This window comes from Juglans microcarpa x Juglans regia, chromosome 6D, assembly GCF_004785595.1.
Source record: "Juglans microcarpa x Juglans regia isolate MS1-56 chromosome 6D, Jm3101_v1.0, whole genome shotgun sequence".
In the NCBI taxonomy this organism is placed as follows: domain Eukaryota; kingdom Viridiplantae; phylum Streptophyta; class Magnoliopsida; order Fagales; family Juglandaceae; genus Juglans; species Juglans microcarpa x Juglans regia.
The window spans coordinates 37,882,822-37,900,924 of record NC_054604.1 but is presented as its reverse complement, the minus strand read 5'-3'; the positions used below and the strand labels follow the sequence as shown (position 1 = coordinate 37,900,924).

Here is an 18,103-nt window from a genome sequence, read left to right as displayed (position 1 = left end):
TATAGTAATAAATTAATTGCATTTCATTTACCAATGTGTATTCAAGAATATGTGTTCCTCTGTCATGAAAACCAATATTTCTATGTATAATGACAAATAAAGATTCTGCGCACCAAATTAATCTTTCCAAACAACTTGCTTTTATGGACATGGCAACAGACACTGGCTTAACAGACTTGTTTCTACCCTCATCTTTTGTAGGCAGAGTGGTAGGTTTCAGAATCCTTTCCAGGCATCAAGAACTTCATGGAAGATATCCGCTATCAGGTCCCTATCTGCACATTGCAAGAAGGCATTGAAATCATCTCGCATGTCAAATATCTTACCAAACTTCACAAGATAATGCATGCAGCTGGTCTTCAGTTTTGGTAATTGATATAGAGATGCATTCTGGAGCCTCTCAAGTACATTTTTTGCATCAATATCTTCTAGAAGACTCTCATGGCAAGCCTCTTTTAAGTCAGAAATATCATATTTGTCAGCTGCATGGAGAAGTGCCAGCCGGTGGGTCCGAAAATCTTCATGCTGAATGTTCCCATATACGTAATTGAGAAAAGCCTGGCAAGCTTCGATTGTCATGTCGGAGATATCTATGGAAGACATTTCTTTCTCCTTCAAGTTGTGAGAAAACATGCTGCGGAAAACAGGTGATCTTGCAGCAAGAACAGCACGATGGGCTCCAATGCTTCCATCAGAGGCATTAATTGTGATATCTGCGTGAATGCTTTCTGCCAACATTCGACCAAGGGATGCAAGAGCTGTCACATTTGATCTTTTCTGCATGAATCCGTCCGCCCAAATAGAACAAAGTTCTCGACCCTGTACATTCAATTGCATATCATTAAACTAGGTAAGGCCACTCTTGTGGTTTCCCTCATTAAGAATATATAGTTTTTGAAAGACCTGAGAAATGCAGTTTGTAGATGGTAAAACCATCGTCATATGATCTAACTAGAATAAATTTATGGTCACTTTCTTTCAGGGTAATTGCCTTCTCAATCATTACAATAGAATGGAAGTTAAAATAGCAAATAGATGCTTACGTCTGGAGCTGCTATCTTCAAATCAAGGAATTCGATGTCAATGATGAATTTCCCAGTTAATGGAACCTCTATCGCCCAAACAAAATCATCGTTGTTCTTGAGTTTCTTATCTGTTATCTCTGCACAGAAGACAAAGTTGGTTGGATAAAATGTTATGGGGGAAAATCCGAAGAAAATTTGAGGGGTTTGAAGGAGGAAGAAACAATTGATGAGATACCAAATCTTATCCATCAAGTCCTTAATGTATCAACAATAATCCGACAGTGACAACTATTATTTTGAAGGCACAGATTTTCGTCTAAACTAGGGAACTCAAAATTTTTGCTGTCCTCTGGAGAATAAAATCATAACAGAAGTCTGGTTTCGTGGAAAAGAAGAAATCAAGCATGACCTCGCTCGGCAAATTTTAATTCAGTAATCCTGAGTCAAATGTATTAATGGTTAAGAGCAAGGTTTCTCAAAGGCATCATCCTCAAAGGTCTTCCTATCTATAAATGTAAAAAGAAACCTTGACTGTCATTACCTGGATGAGCCAAGGCCCTGCGATCTCCCACAGAACTGACCACTCGGATGATGAAAGATGCAATCGGGGGATAGTCTCTTGTTAGATTCGATATCTCTGGGTATAACTTAACAAACAACAAGCGATTCTTTTCCACAGATAAATGCCTTCAATTCAAACACAAACACAAACACAAACAAATTAAAAATAACTCTATCCCAAAGTTTTGAAAACTATACAACTTGCAATTCCACAAAAGAAAGATTATTTCACTTCCCCCATAATTGTCAGCTACCCAGTAACAAGGTGAGTTTCCACTTCCTTGAATACAAGTTCTTTTTTTTTTTTTTTTGAATACAAGTTCATTGGACGGCGAAAGGGTCAGAAATTTTTACCTCCTTTCTGGGTTCCAATCTAATTATACAATATCTTTAACAGTTCAATGCCTAATTTTAAGATAAGAGCTAATAGCCAAAAAAGAAAATTCTCAGGTAGCGAACAAAAGATTAATGTCCACTTGCTCGAGATTATGCTTATTAAGACAGGTACAGTACTGTAAGCATTTTTTGTCTTCCAATTCGGTTATAATGAGCGAAATGCCTCTGGATTTCACCGGGAAATCCAAAAATTAAGATAATACATCATATAATTAATCTGGTTGTGGTAGCAAATTCTCAAAATTTTAACATGAAAAACAGGAGTGTTTTCGAATCTTACCAATTCCACTTTCCGATCTTGAAAGGATCGGACTTGCGGTAGGTGCAGGAAGCCAAGTTGTCGATTCTCCATTGCGCGAGACGAGACGTGGTTTCAACTTTGTAAGCCGAAGAATCACTCATCCTAGCGAAGGCAAGTGCCGCAGTGATCTCATGGATGCAATCCAACAAGAAATCTCCGGGCTTTCCCAGGTTTACTCCCACCACAGTTATCACACATAATATGGAAGAAACCAAACAATCGCACTCTAACTTGGACTCTTTTGTCTATTTGGACCCTTTGTTAGAAACAACAATATGGCATTAACAATAGTACAATACTGGGTTGAAGTTTTTTTTTTTTTTTTTTTTTTCCCCTTCTTCTTCTAATTAATGGTTTCGGGTACGCAAGGGTTTTGGTGTTGGTGTTGGTGTTGCTTTACGCCATTGATGGTGATGCATGGCTTGAGGTTCTGTTTGTTTGTTTGTTTTTCTGCTTGAGATAAGGGGGAGGGTGGGGGTATGGTACTGGTGATTTGTTGGCTTATACTGCACTTCAGGGCACGGGTTGGATTGGGGAGTAGTAATTGGCGGAATGGCTTTGGTTTGTTTACTTGTCTTGCGATCAGGATGGAGGGTCTATGCAGCATGTCTTTGGTTATTGCTTTGAAATGGAATAAAATTTCCTTTTTTCTAGTTTTTGGTGCTTCGAAGCAAAGCATCTATTTTCAGCTATTTAATTCCTTGGCTAAGAAACCAACGATCATAAACCCAAAACAGAAAAACAGATCTAGAGAAAGGAGCAAAGAATCTATATATATATATATATATATATATATATATATACACGTTGCTTTTATTAACAAGTGCGTATTGAGACTTTATATTCATTTTAGATAGGAACTAGATTATTACAAGTAGTACAGCATACATAAGCCCTTGAGGAGACACTAATTTTTATAGGTATGTTACATACATATATATATATATATAGAGAGAGAGAGAGAGCTAGCCACCCAGGCAGTGGCGGACCTACGCGTATCTAAGGGGGCCTTCCGCCCCCCCCAAATTTTTTTGAAAAATCATAATATACCTTAGTTTTTAATTATAATTTTATATAAATATAGAAAATAGGGTCCAAAAAAATTTATAATTCCCATATACTCTATAAAATTATATAAAATTCCAAACTTATTAATATAGATCTCAAAGTTTTTTGTTATATAATATTAAGCTTCTTAATATGCAATCCAAAATAAAAATATAAGAAAAATTATTTAATATTGGTTATCTCTATGGAAAATAGTTGAGAGGTTTTATCCTCTAAACTTTATTGAGAAAAAAAAAACTTATTTAAAGTCTCTATTATAAACTATTATATGTTTAATGTGATATGAAAATATCTAGAGTTTACATAAAACTTAATAAACTAGTTTAGATACTAGAATAAAAGATGATATTCTAAAACATCACTTGATAATTTCTATGGAACAAATAAATTCTAAATATTTCATTATAAAAATAATATAATAATAAATGAATATTATTTCATGAAATTTTAACATCAAAAATCTAAAATATATATTAAGACGTATTTTTAGATTTTTTTTCTATGTGTATATTTTAAATTATGGAGATTTAATTTTATATATAATTATGTTTTTATTATTTTTGAATTTCAACGTGTACACTCAAAAATTTGATCCCTAAAAAAAATTGTTGATTCGGCCACTGCACAGAGGGGACATGTAAATAGATAGTTTCTGGGTGGGAAGATGAATCATGTTATTATATCTGCAGGCATTGAAGTTGATGATGTCAGACATCATTCATCAAATTTAGTGTCAACAGATATAGATAATGTTTTTATATCAAGTGGTGCTCAGGATCGAGTTCATGAATGCACCATCCACCTGATCATGGGATGGTGGATTTAATTATCATGATTGCCCTCAGAAATTAAGGGTTTATCCACAATATTTTTCTTGAAAAAAAAATTATAAACAAGCTGGGAAAAGAAAATCTTGACGAATCTAGAGTTGTTGAGAAAGTCTAAGCAAAGTAATCTTGGTGATCAGTACATATTTGTAATTTGATTATATTCACGTACAATTTAATAAAACTAATATTATATATAATTGATTGATTGGTGGATATGAACCGACAAGAAAGGTATCACTATATATAAAAAAGAAAGCAGCAGCAGCCCCGTTTTGCAAGTAAGCTGCCCTCTTTCGTATTTTTCAATATAGCGACATCCTATCTTAGAGATGGCGTGACTAAATGTCAAATGATCAAAGCTAGCTAGCCATACGCACAAGCTTGTCCAACTATTAATTAAAGGCGATTTGTTTTCCTTATATTGGGAATTAAGTAATTAACTAATAAACGCATGCATTTCTTATAAGACAGACACTTGGATCTTTTCTAGTACAACATGTACAAGACAACCTTTGATTTGTTAATCAATCGACCGTAAAAACATACACACAACAGTACTACACATGACTAGATACAAATGGTTTATAATTAAGAGACCGGAGTACGTAGGACCCTTAATTAATGAAGAGATATATAATTAGCCGTTGCTTTGTACGTACGTAGAATGATATAAAATATAGATAGCGGTGTCATGTGGACCTGTTGCTAGTGTTTTTTTAGGGCCAAGGCTGGTAGCTGGTGCATGCCAGTAGTGGAGTTATTGGAAGGAATAAATATAGATAGAAGTCATTATTAGGAGTATCCATTTTGCACACATGATGTGGACCACACATCTCCTCAAGTGAGTGTTGGGAACAATCAACTAGAAGCAGCCATGCAGTGAGTGCAAAGTATGCATTACTACAATTGCTTCTCTCTAGCATTACTCTATTGAACAACTTGGGTAATTAATTCAATGCGAGTTGCAATTATTCGGTGGCCCAATCTAATTCCTCTCTTGGGAAACCCGAATTTAACCAATTGTTATACACCACACTCTTATTTTATTTTGATCATATTAAGTTTTATATGATACATTCATCACCATAATTAGATGACAAAAAAGCATGTAATAAATGATCATTTAATTGTGATAAATAAACTATATTATATTTAATGAGATGAAAGTGAGATGTTAGTATATATAGTGTACAAAATTTTCAATATATGTGTGAATAATATTGCTAGTATGATTAATTCCCTTATTATTTCCACCAACACTTTTAAAATCCATCCCTAGCCTTAATTATTAGATCATCATGACTACCATATCTACAAGTGGACATGCACCAATATGCAGCATGCATGTATAATTTTTCAGTAGTGCTAGAGACAGGCACATATTTGTCCCTGCCCGCAAGCCACACTAACACGTCAACTATTATATTAAAAAAATAAAAAAGGAAGAAAATGAAGAAAAGAGGGGGAAAAAGCGGAAAGAATCAGCTTTTTCATTCCATGGTTCTCCTAGTTTTGGGCACAGGGTCCCTGGGTATTTTCACCCTCTTCGAAGAAGATTTATCATTCCAGCGGAAGAAACGAAGTTCCAGAAAATGAAAAGTAATGCAAATTTCAACAAATTTCACTCTCTTGCTTGACATTAGATCTTTCTGTATGAGTCTCTTGTAGGCATAAATAAGACGAAACTCGCATAAATCAGATGAACTCTTGTAAGGCTGGGCCGACTCTAGCTGACAAAGGGAACAAGATTAGGTTGAGGAAGTGGACGATGGACTGCAGCTGGGAAGACGAAGATGAACTTAATTATGGGGAAGGAGACAATGAACTTGATTTGAGAAAGAAATCGAAGTTTTTTTCTCAGGCATCAGAGGACTCTTTGAAACAGTGATGAATAGCATCGAGTAGGGGAAGGAAAACAAAATCATAATATGTAAAATGCACCATTTGAAGAAGTCGAACACCTCATTTCACAAATTTCTAAACGTACCGATTTACTTTCTCCAAAATAGTGCATCTCTCTCCACGTCGGATGTCGTCCGCTGACAGGCCCGAGTTTATGCCTAGGTTTAGAATTTTTCATAATTTTTTGTTTAACAAATTACGAACATATATATATACTGGCCGGACGTTGCTTATAATTTATCAATAACTTCAGCCCATGATATATATCGACCAAATTAAACATCAAATTAACGACATATATAAAAAGAGCTATATATATATATTATCTGTAACAGTATATATATATATATATACACACACACTAGAAGCCATGCACATATATTTTATTATTTATTATATATGAAGTAGTACCGCGTGCTGCCTGCACAAATAAAAAGGGCATTAATTGAAACTGATCATCGACCGATCGATGAGGACCTGATCATGCTTATAACATTGGCCGGGGATGCAAATATTAATTATCATGAGAGAGACAATTAATCTGGGTGTTCACATGGTGCGGCAGGGATTTGGATCTTGATCACGGTAGCATAAGGCTTCGCAGTACATGGGATGCGGTGGTGGTGGTGGCCATGGACTATAGCAGGGCGCGGGTACAGGCGGCTTGGGCTTCTCCGGCTTTACTTCTTCAACAGTTAATATAGTGGCATAGCAAAGCTTCTTCCTTAGGGAGCTGGTCAAACAAGCGGAGTCAACACCTTCGCCAATTACCACCAACTGATCTTTATCTGGCCCTTGTATTCCCACCGATATCACACCTGTCAAGTTATTAATTAATAACCACATACGTAAATATTGGCCGCTCTATATATATATATAAGTTACTTCTCTGATGAAAATTGTGCCCCTCGATCGATCGTATTGATCGATGTAACTACGTACGCACCTTATAATTATGATGAGAAGTCACGAGTTTGAATACGCAGATCATGATCATAGCTAACTGCTAATAATTACCTGATGATGTGGCCGCAATCTTCATGGCCTTGGTTCGGCATTTGTCGCAGGTCATTTGCACCTTTATAACTATCTTTTGCTGCAGTAGTAGTGTGCACGTTGATCAGATTGAAAAATAAAAAGCACATAAACTGTATATATGATGATGAATGAAGCCGTATATATATATACAGAGTGATCTCATGTAGAACAAAAAGAACTAAAACCAAGTTTCAATTCGCTTCATGTATTAATGGTTCTGCATGCATGGGGGTGCATATATATCTAAGAAGGCTTACCTTCATGTTTTAGCTAGCTGGAGGAATTAGCAACAAGAAGGTAGGGCGCAGATAGCTAGCTAGCGAGAGAAGACAACTGAACTTGATGACGAGCGGCCTAATGATCAGTACGTAGTACTCATGTCTTTGGAGGAAGAAATTGTCGGTCTATTTGTAAACATGATTTACTAATTATTATTCCATCGTTGGCTAGTTCTTAAACTGATATCATCTAATTCATATCATATAATATATAATATATACCAAACCCGGCCCCCACATTCAAGCGGGAATAGTACCAGGCGGCCATGATCTGATCAAAAGCCCCGATCGTACATTAATATTAGTGCCAATCTTGTCCACATGTACATACTGCATGCATTATTGTTTCTTTTATTAATTAAATAGTACTTATAATAATCAACAGTATATAAAAATAAAGTACTTGTATTAATGACATAATAATTAATCAAATAAATATATATGCAGTTATATTATATATTATCACGGCCATATATAAATAATGAAGGAAAATTAGTAAAAAAGAAACCAACAAATCCAATGGCTATGAATTAATGATCTTTGACGTAAATATTAGCTAGCTAGATCACTGGCCGGTACTGCTAGCTCCGCGATCGGCTCAGAATCTGATCTAGTTATTGCAGTATTAGTAATATTCCGGTTAGCCGGCTAGTAAAGATCATGTGATTTCCTGATGGATTTATTGGATGATTATATATATATATATATATATATATATATATATATAAGCTGAGGAAATTAATTAGAGGGATATATATATATAGTAATCCAATGGTAGCCAATTAATTAATTAATTAAGTATCTAGCTAATTAAGCTAGAAGAAAATAAATTCTTATAATGAATGAATGGGCTAGCTAGCTTGCTTTCGTATCAAGCCCTTGGAAGTTTTAAGGTTGGAGCTCATAGACCATGCATGCATACATGCATCTACATGCAATAATGTTAATTTCATGTACTGTAGACTTGCATGTCAAGTCCTCCATTCACTTTATATAAACAATATTTATTACTTAATTAGATTCTTATAATATTCAATTTTATTTTTGTTTGTTTCTTAGAACGACGTACTCATTAATTAATTAATAATAATATCATATTATATAGCCTGCACCCTTCCACTTTCCTCTAAGTTTTGTTTTGAACAGGTCAATTGTGGCCTTTTCACTAATTGGAAGATTTTCAAAGAGACCCTCCGGCCTATACATGGCCTACTCTCTGATCAGCTATATAAATATTATATATGCCCTAATTGGCTCTATTAGTTGACTATCATTTTATTGTAAGCTAACTGCGCGCTGGCTTATTTGACCTATATATTTTCTTAATCAGAACAGAGACACACACACGACACTCGTAGAAGATCAGAAATCAGCTTTGACTACTGTATATCACGACATTAACTGCATGATTTGGTCTCTGTAATTAAGTACAATAAGCAGTGGCAGATCGATCTAGAAATTTATTAGAGGAGGTCGAGTAAAATTAAAACTATAATAAAATATTTTTTATTTTATTTTTACATCAAAATAATTTTATAAAAAGGTCAAGATAATTTTTTAAAAAGAGGATCAAGGTAAGATTAATATAATTCTATTAAATTATAAAAAATTAATATATATATATATATATATTTTCGAACCTTGGGTTCCGCACCCCCCGGCCCCCCCCCCCCGCGAACCCTTCGTAGGTTCGCCCTTGACTATAAGTCCACTATTCTTGTCTGGTAGCTGCTAGCTTGTAAATTCCATAAACTTGTACGATGCGCCTCTATTATTGCGCGCATGACTCTCCAAATTGATCACATGGCTATCCTCCTTCCATGGTCTGCAGCTTGTATATGTATGTATAATTGTATATATTACTGCTCAAGTCGACGTCTTCGCATGCGTAAGCTTTTTGCTTGACAGCGGACGTTATATGTACGGCCGTGTTACAAGTTTTTCTTCAATTAACTCAATGGAAGCTTTAAGTAAATATTATATATATATATATATACACACAGAAGATATATATAAAGAATTTTGTTATATACAATCACTTTTATTTATTTTTTATATATTTTATTAATATAATTAATCAAAACAATTATTTTATATTAAAAAAATAAAACAACTAATTATATTAATGGTGTATAAAAAAAATAATAGTACATAAAATTTTTGTTCAATTATATATTACTATATTCTTCAACTCATCTCAATTAATCTCAACTCATCTTTAAATCCAAACGATACCATACTGACATTGTTGACTATTTTTACGCAATCATCCCGACCTACCCCGGGGCCGGGCATGAATATATATATATATATGCCTCCAATCTGTTAAATACATTTTTTTTTTTTTTTTTTGGGTTTTAAAAAACAAGTTGTCTTCTTGCAGGTTTGTTTTCTTCCCTTTTGTATCTTTCTATAATTTATTTTCATTAGGAGATTGATATTGTCTTTTTTCTGCATATAAATATTGAGGTTTGGTGATGGCAACATGGCCTACTAGACTGGGGCACTGGGCTAATTGATCTAGCCAGCCTAACAAAATTTTTTCGAAATTAAGCAGCAGCATGCATCTATGGCTAGTTACTTGCACATTTGCTGGCCCATTGCTATATTAATGAATTTGGGAATTAACAGCCGTACGTAGTAGTAGTTGAAACCTATCAAAAATCAAATCAAATTTGGTGTGAAATCATTACCAAAAATATATATAATTATAAACAATATTATTTTTATAGACAGCTGTTTGTTACTACTTGCACACTTATTCTACGGTCATATATAACGACTTAACAGGTGTGAAACCTATCGATTAATATTAAAAATTCATTAAAATTAAGGGAAAGTAATGATCTAGTCTTCCTCGACTAGTGCACCCTGGCCTGGAAGGTCAACAAGCTCTATGATTATGAAGTAAGTTTCCTCAATGACGAATTCAAAGTCATGTCATGCATAATATATTAATTAAAGACTTGATTATTAGCCTTGCCGTAGAAAGTAGTCTACATGTGTTGTATCGATGATTCTGAATGTAAGCGATCCAACTAACCCATCAGAACGCGCGCGGTTCCCAAACTATAATCAATCATGATATAATTTACACTAAATGAGCTTATAAATTAGATGAAATATATATCTTCTAATATCTTAAAAATATGTATAACGTAAACAGTAATAAACAGTAATTACTATTTACGTCAAAATGTAATGAACAGTTATTACTATTCATATTAAAAGTTAAAAATATTAAACAATGATTACTGTTTACGAATCACTGTTTACGTTAGAAGCCAACAATGATGAACAGTAATTAGAAAAATTAAGATTTGAGATTTTTAATCTTAACCCTTCATCTTGAATATTCAAAATTAATCTAACAGTAGATGTTAAAACATTAAAAGTAAAAAAAATTTAAAATAAATAATTAAAATATAAATTTAACTTTAATTTATAAAATATTAATCTTTTATCATTAAATAAAAAATAGAGTTTTGTTAAATATTTTTAAGAGAATAAAACCATATAAATAATTAAAATTCTTAATATAATTTAAATCTCATAATATTCTTAATTAACTAAAATCATTTAGATAAAATGATTTTTTTAGTACTCCCTGAGTCATTGAGTAGTGTGGTTAAATTCTACAATTCATATATTTTGTTAAAAAAATTATTGCTAGAATATCTAAAATCTTTTAATTTTCATAATACTCATATTACTATAATATTTTGTTATCATTATGATACTTGTTAAAATTTATTTTTCTACTCCTGTATATTAAATTATTGACTAATTAATTTTATTTAAAAAAACATATTATTTTTAAAAAAACATATGGATAGCAGTCACTAGGAAAATGTGCATTGCACGTCACTCACTACTAGTTATATATAATATGAGTAATGATACACAACTCTTTTCATAATATTTTTTATAATATATGATGTAAAATAAAGATATTTTTACATGGTATTACTTTTATAGGATATTTTATAATAATATCATTCATTTTAAAATATAATTATGAAATATATTGTGAAAAATATTAGGTGTTTATCATTTTTTTTCCTGCGACGTTTGAAACAGTGACGTTGAGTTGCCTTCATTTCCTTGGAAGCATTAATAATGTTACGTCCCTTCTTACACGTACGTACACGTAGACCACTACCACTAATATATATTCCTGGGTTTTAGACCATATATATATATATATATATATATATATATATATATAAGTTAATTAATTGAGAATTTGTGTTACGATGAATATCATGATCATCAGCTGATCTTAAATGATTTATGGGTTTTTCTGTTTTAACAAGGATCTCAGTGCAATTTTAAAGAGGGTGAGATAATTGTGGAACGGTTATCATGACATGATTTAAGAAGCCTCGAACCATATATATATATATAGCTAGCTGGTTCGTATGGATTCTCAGCTTCGATGGATAATTTTTAATGATCTGTGACATGGTTTGGCGAATTTGAAAGTACTGCATTCTCCTACAGGGAAAGTGTCGTCGATTCTACTCCCCGATCCCCTCTTATTAACGTAACCTGGATAATCCCACTGACTAAATTCCACTTCCGCAAGCAAGCGCAGACCAATCTCCTTTGCTAACTTCTTTATCTTCCAGTTGCTGAAAGGATGAGCCGTCTTGTGGGTAATATGAATTTCTCCATCCTCTGTCAGCATGTCAAATGCATTCAACAAGAATCCCCTGACCAACTCTTGGTGAAGCCTGAAACAAAATTACACCATTCTCATTGTTGATCATGGCCAAGCATGATATATATATATATATATTCTTTTCTTTTTGATCTGTATATATATATATATATATATATATATATATATATATATATATATATATATTGAAATGCTTTTTACTGCAGAGCATGCTCAGAACCGTTATCTTTTCCATAACAGATCAAAAAGAAAAGAAAAAAACAATAAACAGAAAACTTACTCAATTTGGCGACAATCATGTTCAGAAAACATGAAACCAGCATGAGGAAAATTGAAGATTATCCTGTCGAACACTTTCAAATTAAGAAGAGGGTGTTCGATCATAGTATGTGCATCCACATTGTGCAAAGTAGTGCATCTCCTCTCCTCCAGTTCTTTCAAATTGATTCTGGAATTCGAATAGTTTTGCATCAAAAACTCTTCGCATATATGGCACCCACATGTCGAACAGCTCCCAGTTAGAAAGAGTCCAAAATTATATATGTAAATTAACTTACTGTACATGTATTGTGTAGTGACTAGGCCAGAAACAATGTGCATCAGGATCAGTTATAAATTTCTGTCACAAGAAATTAATACACTCATGCATGACAGGTATATATGGATCAATACGCACTGAATTACTCTACTGCGCGCGACTACGCGCGAGATGCAACATGTACTCCTCCTCCTAAATAATACGTACCTTTGGAATCAAAGGAGGTAGCAATCATGTTCACAGCTGTATCGAATTGTTTGGCTAAGCATGCAGCAAAAGAGAAATCTCCCTCACCCACCAGCAGTATTTTATGAGAGCTGCAATAATGCCGTATCCATTTCTGATCTCCTTCATTGTTATCTATACTAATTAGCTCACCCATTTTAAGAATCTTCAATTCCTAATTCCTTCAATAGCTAGCTCTATTAACATCTTTTAGGATGGATATAATATATCTAAATATAATGTGTGCCAATTGCCATATATATTTGCAACTGAGACGAGCCCGTTCTAGCTTCCCGTTGGAATGAGTGAGCATTGGAATCGGCAAGAAATAATGTTATGCTTCCATCATTAAAGTCACCCGCTAAGTTCTGAGAAAATCAATTAAGCTCGAATTCTTGCGTGCATTAATGAGAGAGGTTCATGCATGGTGCGTACCTCTTCGGATTCTTGATTGAATGAGCGTTGGAATGGACCAGAAAAGGTATGTTACTGTCATGATCAGAGTCATCCTCTCATTTTGAAGGGATCGAATTCAAGTTCCAAGCTAGGGTTTCCATGCATGCATGCGTCCATGGTGAAGTCTCCTAATTTTTATTATCTCATTAATGCGCGTGATAACTTAATTTGCCTAATGATCGATGCCGCTTTACATTCTTTGATTGCATGGGCCTTGTTTAATTGCCAAATTCGGTGAAAGAAGCAGCTCGATCTGTATATAGCTGGGAAGGGTTTTGTGTTTTCCTTAATTTGCTAGATAGATTTTTGCTGAAGTTCGTCGTCGTGGCCTTTCCTATGCATGCATTTGTCTGATCTTCTGCGTCCTTGTTTGCCTATCAAGATCAGAGACTTACAATTGTAAGTCTTAATAATGATGAGTTGGCTGTAGATTGGAATGAGATATTGATCACAATTTTAATTATTCACAAATTAAGTACTACTGGCTCATTGCCTTTCCATTTCCGATTGAACGTTCGAAATTTTTTGGAAGTACCTTCATGCGTGCTTATAAATTTCGGCACGGCATTGTAGTCTTAAAATAAACAACGATATCTCTTATTTTAAATACTGCCAACATGTTTGTGCCATTTTTCATTCATTTTAGTGGCTGGAGATTATATATATAGTCTAAGATCAGGTTTTGAATTTCCTTAAAAAAGAGAAATGACAAGTAAATTAAAGTAGTGTTCTTTGAATGCTCATGAAGTGCAGCTTCGTAAAACGATCGCCCTAAATCTGCCATGATCCTACCAGACAAGCATGAACCATCAAAATCCTTCCGAAACTACTTCATAATGGGTCAAAATATACAAGTCCATGAAAATAACACACTGAACAATGGAAGCAAAACCTCTCTAATTTTCAAAAGCTGGCAACTTGTTACATAAGGGCAACCATTTAGCATAGAAATTTCAGATTATAACGTCTAAACACAACCAAAAAGTGGATGCTGGCAAGAGATAAGCTACCAAGAACATGAAACTGTAGCCTATACAATGCACAGCTTTTATAAGTCCTACGCTCCACTGCTTTACCACAGCTTTTAAAAGTCCTACGCACCACTGCTTTACTAGTTTGCAGAATATCCTACCAGCCAGAAAAAACATACATATTGTATTCACCAGTACGCTGGTTCCTCTGCACATACCAACATTCTCAGGTACTGTCGATCCAGTGCATCCCTCCTTGCCTTCAGTTCGTAACCATAGTCCAACACCAATTTTCTCGGATGCAAAGTGCTCAAAGGGTTCTCACCAAAAAAGTTTAGGTGACCGCTCAAGTTTCTTCTTGGAATTTCTGCAAAGTCTCTCACACCAAGAAGCCTTGGTGCATGAAAGGACTCGCTTAAATCATAATTAGTCCGTCCAAATATTTCTGTAGGATTATGCAAGTGCCCATCAAACATTCCAGAGAGTTGATTTCTAGGGCCGATTGTTAATGGCAATCGCACATGCTCTGAAGTTTGTTCCAACTTTGTCAGGTGAGAAGCTGCATAATTAGTCCGTCCAAATATTTCTGTAGGATTATGCAAGTGCCCATCAAACATTCCAGAGAGTTGATTTCTAGGGCCGATTGTTAACGGCAATCGCACATGCTCTGAAGTTTGTTCCAACTTTGTCAGGTGACAAGCTGCATAATTAGTCCGTCCAAATGTTTCTGTAGGATTATGCAAGTGCCTATCAAACATTCCAGAGAGTTGATATCTAGGGCCGATTGTTAACGGCGATCGCACATGCTCGGAAGTTTGTTCCAACTTTGTCAAGTGACAAGCTGCATAATTAGTCCGTCCAAATATTTCTGTAGGATTATGCAAGTGCCCATCAAACATTCCAGAGAGTTGATTTCTAGGGCCAATTGTTAACGGCAATCGCACATGCTCCGAAGTTTCTTCCAACTTTGTCAAGTGACAAGATGCTAGAGGATAACTAAAATTAATTGATGTTGAACACTGCTGCATTTGGTTCGGAACTACCCCTTGGAATTGCTGACATCTTCCGTGTACTGATGAATACAATTGTGTGACCCGTCCTTGAGACTTTTTTTTAGTATGGTTGAACCTGATCATGAATTTAAAGGTGCTGCACTTACCCAAAGGGAAGGCGTTATCACATCTCGAACCATCCCCTCTCTTATTGTTATAACCTGGGAAGTCTTCTTTCTTGAAATCAACACACCCGACCAATACCAAAGAATTCTTTGAAGCAAGTTTCGGTATATTCCACTTACAGAATGGAGCCGTAGTTTTGTGGTTTACATGAATTTCACCATTTGCTCGAAGCATGCCTTTTGCATTGGAGAAGAAGCCATTCACAAGTTCTCTGTGCATTCTTTAGGTACCAGGTAATGGAAGCAAAGTATAGTATTAGATCTCCGCAATGAAATAATTAGAAAGCCCTTTGATATGAGAACAATGAAACAATTATAAATTACTCTTGTGCAGCAACTACACATGTTTTTACATCATCCTGCATCATGCTCATCAAAAGATGGCCAATGAGGGACTCATCAGAATACAAGTTCATATTTCGGTATCCTTCATTAGTATTTGATACAATATTTCCTAAGGCCATGGTTTCACATTGTTTTACAAATCTCCACACTCTCCTTCAAGAGTATTTGATACAGTATTGCCTAAGGTCATGGTTTCACTTTGCTTTACAAAGCTCCTTATATATTCCCACACCAAGACTAGGGTTCCAAACGCCTATGACAATGACCTCATCACACCGCCCAGTCAATAAGTTCGGAAAAACAAAAATTAGAGGCTTTCAATTTCTTATCGTATAAAGATGACGCAGAAATCTATTACTATTTCCCATGCTGCTTGTGAAAATCAGATTTTTCTGCATATAATACTATTCAAACAGGAATAAAAACTTGTAGAGGCAAAATCGATACAGATAAAATACAACAACTTACTTAATCAGCTCTTCATTGTCTTCTTTTCCATAGAACCCTACATGAGGAAAGTTGAAGACAATCCGATTGAATTTACGCATTTTCAAATCAGTATGATATTTCATCCTAGTTGCATCCACTCCATGTAAGAGGGATGCCCCCAGCTTTTCTAAATTTTCCAAATTCGATTTTGCTGCCTTGTACTTCTTGATCACGACATCTGATTAAACAGAGAGCGTTGACGTTATAACTTGGCCAAAACTAAATAGCCAAAAAATAAAAAATAGAATAAATGAAACATCTTTTCCTAATATGGCTAAAAAATCCACCTAAAAAAGTAGCAACGCCAGTATAAATGGACTCAGACTAAAATCAACCCCCTTATTGGAAATAACCTTTCTTGTCCTGTTTGGATGCTGAGGAAAATTTTTTAAGAAAAGGAAGTAATTTGACATTAAATTCCTACAGATTTCCCGAAAATTCTGTCTTCATTCCCGTCCGTCAATTTCTCGATCGCTAGCAATAAATTTTCTACCAAAACTAAATGCCATACATTGACCAAATGAGAAAGAATCATGGCATATCATAAAAAGAAGGTTATTTCTTTATTAAGGAACGAAAATTAAAAATAAAATAAAATAAAAGGCTCCTACAATCCCGTAATACATAAAGTTATTTTCCTTTATACTTTCCCTAGAGCCAAACGAACCTAGGACCACGAGATAACAAACGTAAGAAAACAAGAGGGTAACGAGTCCATTTATTAAAAGAGTAAACAAAAAAAAAAACTTGCATTTTTCATCAAAACAGCATTCATATAATGCATGCATGTATATACATAATACACATACGGGCATAGATACATCATACACAAATGGCACGGAGAGAAAGAGATAGTTATACCATAAGAGTCGAGAGAAGAAGCGAGGATATTTGAAGCAGAGCCAAAAGAGCGCGCCAAACTCAAAGAAAAAGAGAAATCCCCTTCACCCACCAAAAGTATTTGATGATTCGACGAATAGTGCATCACCCATCTCTCTTCTTCTTCATCAACTCCCACTTCCCTCTCTGCCTCCTGATCAGCAGCCATCAACGCTTTCAATCTCAGTATCGGAGGCGAGACTGGAGAGTAGAGAGACAGAGAGAGAGACCGAAACTTGTAGAAGAAGCTTTGCTGTGAAATTGTATGATCTTTATAAGGGAAGAGCGGCACCGCTCCAAATAACCGCTATGCAAATTCGCCATTTCATTTTTTTTAAAAATTTTTTTATTTAAATTTTTTTATTATTTTAAAATATTTTTAAAAATATAAAAAAAATATTAATACATTAATATTCATTTTTTTAATTATTAAATAAAAAATTAAAAATAAAATTAAAATATATGAAGTATGAAAATGAAGAGGAAGTTGAGTGGATAAAATAGTCTTTTTCTAAAAGGAAATGAGTTGATTAAACATCGTGAGTAGGGCCTGGAATTCGGGTTCTATTTCGAGTATGCCATCATCTCCTAACGTTGCGGGCGTTACGGGATTCGAGGAGTGGAGGACATTTAACTGATTTAAGTCGAGGGATACGTTGGGTAGTGTCAAATTACACCATACATCATTATATAATTTATAATTTTTATCTTTTTATTTAAAAAATAATATTCTTCATCATCTCAATTTTTATCATTTTATAATATGATATTAAATAATTAAAAATTATTTATTTTATTTTACTTGTAAATCTATCATCTAATATCACATCATAAGATAATAAGAGTTAGGATGATAAATAAATTTATTTTTGTTTAAATATACATATTATATTATTAATATGTGTATTTAAATAAAAATATAAAAATAATAAATTACATA

General features: G+C 34.1%; 4 protein-coding genes across 5 annotated transcripts; all 4 read right to left on the bottom strand.

Moving 5' to 3' along the window:
* On the bottom strand, positions 1 to 2,925 carry LOC121235864 (BTB/POZ domain-containing protein At1g55760-like). Its single transcript, XM_041132292.1, has 4 exons — positions 2,263 to 2,925; positions 1,567 to 1,712; positions 1,044 to 1,162; positions 1 to 819 (listed from the first exon to the last, which is right to left on the bottom strand). Exons 1-4 carry the CDS (start codon positions 2,382 to 2,384, stop codon positions 217 to 219), a joined length of 990 nt encoding a protein of 329 aa, XP_040988226.1. The 5' UTR covers positions 2,385 to 2,925; the 3' UTR covers positions 1 to 216.
* A 3,401-nt stretch (positions 2,926 to 6,326) lies between these two features.
* Positions 6,327 to 7,502, bottom strand: LOC121235159 (heavy metal-associated isoprenylated plant protein 47-like). Of its 2 annotated transcripts, none has more exons than XM_041131433.1 (3): positions 7,379 to 7,502; positions 7,101 to 7,179; positions 6,327 to 6,901 (listed from the first exon to the last, which is right to left on the bottom strand). In XM_041131433.1, exons 1-3 carry the CDS (start codon positions 7,382 to 7,384, stop codon positions 6,633 to 6,635), a joined length of 354 nt encoding a protein of 117 aa, XP_040987367.1. In that variant the 5' UTR covers positions 7,385 to 7,502; the 3' UTR covers positions 6,327 to 6,632. The 2 variants fall into 2 exon arrangements, with proteins under 2 accessions (XP_040987367.1, XP_040987366.1); XM_041131432.1 differs by having other exon boundaries at positions 7,098 to 7,179; positions 7,379 to 7,501.
* A 4,326-nt stretch (positions 7,503 to 11,828) lies between these two features.
* On the bottom strand, positions 11,829 to 13,003 carry LOC121235612 (uncharacterized protein At4g26485-like). The gene is made up of 3 exons (XM_041131946.1): positions 12,829 to 13,003; positions 12,364 to 12,562; positions 11,829 to 12,135 (listed from the first exon to the last, which is right to left on the bottom strand). Exons 1-3 carry the CDS (start codon positions 13,001 to 13,003, stop codon positions 11,829 to 11,831), a joined length of 681 nt encoding a protein of 226 aa, XP_040987880.1.
* Positions 13,004 to 14,106: 1,103 nt separating this feature from the next.
* Positions 14,107 to 17,422, bottom strand: LOC121268902 (heavy metal-associated isoprenylated plant protein 41-like). The gene is made up of 3 exons (XM_041173171.1): positions 17,146 to 17,422; positions 16,264 to 16,462; positions 14,107 to 15,671 (listed from the first exon to the last, which is right to left on the bottom strand). The coding sequence occupies exons 1-3, from the start codon at positions 17,330 to 17,332 to the stop codon at positions 14,462 to 14,464; spliced, it is 1,596 nt and encodes a 531-aa protein (XP_041029105.1). The 5' UTR covers positions 17,333 to 17,422; the 3' UTR covers positions 14,107 to 14,461.
* Between the last annotated feature and the right edge of the window lie 681 nt (positions 17,423 to 18,103).

Coding starts and splice junctions, on each gene's coding strand:
- LOC121235864 (XM_041132292.1), bottom strand. CDS start 2,384: ATGAGTGATTCTTCGGCTTACAAAGTTGAAACCACGTCTCGTCTCGCG. Junction 1,713..2,262: donor AAGATCGGAAAGTGGAATTG/GTAAGATTCGAA, acceptor TTTGAATTGAAG/GCATTTATCTGTGGAAAAGA. Junction 1,163..1,566: donor CAGGGCCTTGGCTCATCCAG/GTAATGACAGTC, acceptor TCTTCTGTGCAG/AGATAACAGATAAGAAACTC.
- LOC121235159 (XM_041131432.1), bottom strand. Junction 6,902..7,097: donor TGCGGCCACATCATCAGGTA/ATTATTAGCAGT, acceptor ATAACTTGACAG/GTGTGATATCGGTGGGAATA.
- LOC121235612 (XM_041131946.1), bottom strand. CDS start 13,003: ATGGGTGAGCTAATTAGTATAGATAACAATGAAGGAGATCAGAAATGG. Junction 12,563..12,828: donor TACCTCCTTTGATTCCAAAG/GTACGTATTATT, acceptor ATATATGCGAAG/AGTTTTTGATGCAAAACTAT. Junction 12,136..12,363: donor CATGATTGTCGCCAAATTGA/GTAAGTTTTCTG, acceptor ATTTTGTTTCAG/GCTTCACCAAGAGTTGGTCA.
- LOC121268902 (XM_041173171.1), bottom strand. CDS start 17,332: ATGGCTGCTGATCAGGAGGCAGAGAGGGAAGTGGGAGTTGATGAAGAA. Junction 16,463..17,145: donor TTCTTCTCTCGACTCTTATG/GTATAACTATCT, acceptor CTGTTTAATCAG/ATGTCGTGATCAAGAAGTAC. Junction 15,672..16,263: donor GACAATGAAGAGCTGATTAA/GTAAGTTGTTGT, acceptor TGGTACCTAAAG/AATGCACAGAGAACTTGTGA.